The following is a 6,000-nucleotide window of genomic DNA, read 5'->3' on the forward strand; positions in this document are numbered from 1 at the left end:
CATGAAGCCAAACATGAATGAGAGCACGAAAAAAATGACCCTTCCCCCCCCCACATGGTGGTGGTCTGGGACTGCCGTGGTGCAAAGCCAGTTGAGATGAATGAAATGAGCATCCACCTGCTTCTGTGACGAAAAGGCCCTGCCCCCATGGCGGCAGTCCAAGACTGCTGCAGCAAGTAAACCTGAGAGATGGATTTCAAACGACCGTGTGGCATATTGCTTTGCATACAAAATCGACCCTGCTCCCATGCAGCCATGGGACTCTGAGACTGCCATGGTGCAAAGGAGGCGAGTTAAATAAAATAAAACGACCCTGCCCCACTATGGCAGTGCAGTCCAAGACTGCCATGCTAAGAGTTGAATTTCAATCCAGTGCATGGCATATTGCTTCGCATGGAAATTCGACCCTGCCCCCCCGCAGTAGCACTCTAGGACTGCCATGGCGTGTGAAGCCACAATAATGGCAATGGTGAAAAGGTAGTGTGACGTTAACGCTGTCTTCTTACTTGAGGGTCTTATATTGAGTCGAGGTCAAGACTGAGGTGCTGGCTCCTCGAGTTCACGGTCAACGGATTTTCTACTTCTCGGTTGATGACGCGTTGTTTGTGGGTGGCCGAAGGGTAATGAATTACTTCTCTGCTCGATCACTTCTTGAGAAGTGAAGGAGTAGGGTATTTCGTCAGGTTAATGGAAACTCACTAATACGATGGTTTTCTGATGCAATCTCGAGGCCTTCACTTCCTTTGTGATCTCACACTGTTGAGACAGAAAGAGGGAGAACTCCTGCACTTCAAATCTTATGAATCTCACGGTGAAGAGGGAAAAACTTATTGATCATGTCCTCATATACATTTTAGAAACCATCCTTACTAAGCAATGACTCATCACTGGATTGGCAAGAATATGCTTACAAACCAAGCCTTTTGGTGTGCTGCATGACAAAACATGATAAGTCATGGAAAAATCCTTACAAATCAGAATATCACCAGTCACATGTCGTGCTTACAAACATATCTGAGTGGTTCACTGATGTAATCAAGTGGCTGAAACTATAAATGCAAGTTAATGGGAAACAGATGACTAAGCTTATGAGTGAGAAATATATCCTCACACACTCTCCTAATCATCTCCTTCTATACTTCTTCTTGCATATGTCATGGTATGAACTCCATACCATGCACGACAAAGCCACTGAGAAAAACAATTGGGAGTTGCTGGTCGCTGCTGGGGGTGACCATTGGCTACCCGAGATAGTGCAGAGTAACAATGACCCTGCCCCACGGTGGTGCTCTGGGACTGCTGATAGTGGCAGACGACATCCAGATCCAGCCACATTTTGTATCACCTCTGCATACAGGTTATTTCACAAACATGCTGCACATTAGAGCCTATTAGCATGCAAGAATGCATTCCAGATACCTTTGACTACAATGTGTTGCGAAAAAAAAAATCAAATAATGTTTATTTCCTGTCACGTTATTTCAACTTTTAGAAACACCTCGAATAGTCTTCAGACGCAGACTGATGAGGGAACATAAATTCGACGTCCTGAATTTGGCCATGTCATGTGATATATAAAATCCTACATGATCCACTAAAAATGTGAAGCAAAGTCTACCAGGACATTGGCTCACAAATCTCAGGCATGGTAACCATGCTTTGTGGCAGTGAGAAGAAATATAGTACTGCTTCCTGGCTACATACTAGCACTTGGATTATGTGATTTGGATCACAAGGCCTGAAGATATGACCATTTTAAGGTGGAGATACCATTGTGACAGTTTTGCAACTATTGTAATGATCAGGGTATTTGGAGAAATATTAGTACTTGGTATAACCTCCTTTTGCTCTAATCACTGCTTGAATCCTCCTAGGCATGCTTTCAATCAATCCCTGACACACCTCTGCTAATATCTTATTCCATTCTTCCTCAATCCTTCTCCATAACTCCTCCATTCCCTTAGGAGGGTGCTCATACTCTGCAAGCCTTCTTTTGAGATGAACCCAGAGATGTTCTAAGGGGTTAAGGTCAGGAGATTGTGCAGGCCATATCATAGTCCTAAATTCCTAGTCATCTAACCACTCCCTGACCTTTTTGCAGGTGTGCTTAGGGTCATTGTCTTGCTGAAAGATGACATCAGAAGGATTAGGATCATAAAACTCCAGGAAATTCTGAAGCTCATCCTTCAAAATTTGAAGGTAAAGATCCCCATCAATTCTACCATCAATCTTAGCAGCATAGCCAACTCCCTTCCAGGTCATACAACCCCACATCATCAAGGAACCTCCACCAAATTTGACAGTTCCTTGTACCTATAACCAACTTCCAGTCCTCCAAAGTCCAATCTCTGTGAGCATAGGCAAAGTCTAAGCGTGCTTTGGGGTGTTTGGTAGAAAGTAGAGGGTGTTTGGACTTGACTACAGCCTTCATTCCAGCTTTTTAAGGTAGCAACAAGTGGTACTTGGATGGAGAGGCTGGTTGATAATGTTTGAAAGAGATTTGGTCACTTGGACAGCAGTTTCTGCCTTCTGTGTAGAGATAAGATGAATAGCATGACTAATATTAGCAGAGGAAAGCTTAGTTGGACAACCACTAATGGACTTTTGCGAGGAAGAATGCTCTTTGGAATGAAGTCTGGAGATGGTAGCAGTGCTGAAACCAGTTTTGGAGGCAATAGAGTGAATAGAATGACCAGCATCAAGCTGGAAGAGAATGGTGTTCATTTGAGTGGCAGAGAGAGATCTCATGGTGGTGATGGTTGAGAATAATGAAGTGTGGGACTAATTTCAAACTCAGACATCATGTTTTTATGTATATCTTTATTTGTATTAACAAATAACAATAACTATCCTTTTATTTGACTGAGATCCTACCATCTATATCAACAGTTGCAAAACTGTTACAATGGTATCTCCATCTTAAAATGGTCATATCTCAATACCTTGTGATCCAAATCACACAATCAAAGTGCCAGCAGTATGTAGCCAGGAAACAGTACTATATTTTCGCTCACCAGCATAAAGCATGGTTTCCATGCCTACAGGCACTATATCGTGTATACTACAAGGATACCACACATTGTAATGGTTTTGCAAGTCACTGTAGGATCACCCAAGCACATGGTCAAGACCTTCTTGCCTTTAGGCAAAGACAAGAAACCACAATGAGAAAATCAGTCTACCTAGGAAATTCAGACCAGTGTGAGTGACACAACTTGGCTGGATACTTGGTAAAGTACCCAGCCAATATGTTGGATCTGGAGTGCCATGCCTAGCTGCTATTTGACCCACGAGGGTTTCTGTACCAGACTTAGAAAGTAAGTGTCTATCACACTGGACAAAATGGAGGCAGAGACTCAAGGGAAAGAAAATGGAGGCTGCTGGATTCCCATCCATAGTGTCATTCTTCCAAAAGAATGCAGAACCTGAGAGCTACAAACAGGAAGACAGAATGCAGGTAAGAAATAACAGATGCAAAATTGGAATATGCTGAATGATTTTCCATCAGATTACAAATGGTGCAAGGAACCAGATATGTTGCAGATCTGGAGATTGTCCAGACCCACCTGCCATCTCAGGCTGAACGAGTCACAGATCCACAAACTAATGTTGCAGCTGATTCAGATGCTGAATCCAAGTTCCCAGCCACATTCAAAATTCTGGATCATCGAGATCTCCCAGTTTTGCAAAGAGCCAAGGCTGAATTGATAGTGAGGCATGGGAAAAATAACCTCGACATGTTTATCTGTGCTCATGTTGCCAGTATGATTGCTCTCATCAGTCTGTATATTGATCCAGAGCTCAGATTTGGTCAGATGAAATGCTCCAAGCTTGTAGCGAAAGCAGTTAGAAGAGGGGTTGATCATGCCTGAAATTTATGCAGATGGGTTATGGACTACATGCGATTCTGGACACTGCCCCTCCATAGATATAGCCAAATAGGAACCTCCATTCTTGAAGATGAGGACCTTGCACACATATGTATCTCTGTCTCCAAGGCATTGCAGATACTATGGCAGCTACAGAGACGAAACAGTACCTAGGCTCGAAGACTGGCATTACCATTCAGACAGGTCAGTGTTGGCTGCATAAGATGGATTAGAGGTATAGGAAGGCAATAAAAGGAATGTACATTGATGGTCATGAGCAGTTCAGATATAAGGTGGAGGAGGAAATGTTAGTGGGAGTTTGTTGCAAAGGTTCTTGGCATGCATTATCAATGGGAATGGTGTTAGATCTGGTTGCAGGAGTCATGGGCCCATGCATATCTAGCATTGATGACCTGTTTAAATGTCTCATTCCCGAGTCACCATATGCGCAACCTGTCAGGAAAGCAAAGTATTGACCATTGCAAATGATTCATTTTGCTCATAAATTGTCTCCTGCAATTGAGCAGGAGTGCATGACATCTGGTCCTCCACAGAAAAAGCACAAGAATAGGTGGCATCCCCCAATATCGAGTCCATGCATCTTGTTTGTCAATTTGTCTAACTCATCCATCTGTTATTTGACAAGAGCTGCTGGAGGAGGGGTAAAAGTGACCCATTTCATTTGAACTTCTCATTACACATTCTTACATTCATCTTCTTCATCTGAGTCCCAATTCAGGTGTAGTGACTTTGCCCTGGGAGCATGAGTTTCCCAAATGGATCTCAAGCATGTGGCAGTGATAGGTTCATTAAGATCATGTTGACAAGGGTGTTTTCTGGGAAGGGTAAGTGGGAGCACATACTACAGTGACCTATCTTCATATTATATGAGTGAACTGACATTAGGGATCAGCATGGGTTACCCATGGGTATATTGGAGGGTTTGCATAGTCCTTCATTCTGGCTTGAAAACAAAAAAGAATTCATACAAAACAGACCAGGATTGGGTGAGATATGGCTGGAACAAGTTTTAAGCAAAACCCTGCAAAGTTTATTCCTCCACATCTGAATCTTTCAGAGAGAGTCAACCAATTTGTGACAATTCCAGCCATATCTCACCCAATCCTGGTCTGTTTTGCATGAATTCTTTTTTGTTTTCAAGCCAGAATGAAGGACTATGCCTCAGAATACTCAAAACCCACTGATATACCTGTGGGTAACCCATGCTGATCCCTAACTGGTGTACATAATATCCTGTATGGGACAGACCAGCAGTCTATGCATTTGATCTTCGAGGCTTATTCAGACAAGGCAGTGTAAGATAAATATTTTTATTGTTGACTGCTTCAAACATCTCAATACGCTAACGCAAATACTAGTAGCGTTACATGATTGGGCAGAAAACCTAGCAAGGTTTTATCGACTGAAACAGGCCTTCGAACCTAAGGGCAAGTATGAGCAGTGATTCCCTAGAGTTAGGAGCTGAACGACACAGCTAGTGTGTGCTTGCCCCCAATTTTAAGGAGAGGATGCGAAACTCACATATTAGGTCTGTGGAATCGCATAGTGCATGAATGGCTCGAGCACTGGTGAATCTTGAAGATAAGGGGCCATGATGATGGTGTGCTTTCTGAGGTAGAGTGTGAAGGCATCACTGCTCCAGTGCCCAATCACTTTTACGGTGTCGAATGGCACCCTGCGTAGTAAGTACTCTGTCGTTCCACCAATGCAGATCCCATGTCCTTTCAGCAGGCCGTTTTCCATACCCGTGGTTACTGACTCCAGTTGATGGAGGAATACAGAGCGCGTGAGAGGTCGGAGACCTGATGAGTGACACCAGCTGAAGAGGGCGGAAGATGGAGTAGGTTTGTTCACTCTGAGGTGAGTCAGGAGGGCCTCTAGTGGGTCTACTACTCCAGACTGTTCAGTGCAGTAAAGATCTTTGCCTGTTGTGGACGTCTTTGTCCATGGCAGACGAAACACAGTAATGCGGAATCCATTGTGATCCTGGTTGAATTTGATGTTGCTGACTTTGATGTGAACTGCGGGATCAAAGGTTTTCAGTGATCTGACCATGAATTCCCCCAAGCGTGCGAGGGTGAAGAAAGTGGTAGTCAGGCAGGCGAAAAAG

At 43.6% G+C, this 6,000-nt stretch overlaps 1 protein-coding gene across 1 annotated transcript; it reads left to right on the plus strand.

Annotated features, from left to right (window-relative positions):
- Nucleotides 1–3,416: 3,416 nt before the first annotated feature.
- Nucleotides 3,417–3,872, plus strand: BJ212DRAFT_1304320 (uncharacterized protein; the record flags this gene model as incomplete). The annotated part of the gene is made up of 2 exons (XM_041333569.1): nucleotides 3,417–3,457; nucleotides 3,509–3,872. 2 exons carry the CDS (start codon nucleotides 3,417–3,419, stop codon nucleotides 3,870–3,872), a joined length of 405 nt encoding a protein of 134 aa, XP_041186956.1.
- Nucleotides 3,873–6,000: the final 2,128 nt, after the last annotated feature.

Source organism: Suillus subaureus (genome assembly GCF_016647635.1).
Source record: "Suillus subaureus strain MN1 chromosome Unknown BJ212scaffold_58, whole genome shotgun sequence".
Classification (NCBI taxonomy): domain Eukaryota; kingdom Fungi; phylum Basidiomycota; class Agaricomycetes; order Boletales; family Suillaceae; genus Suillus; species Suillus subaureus.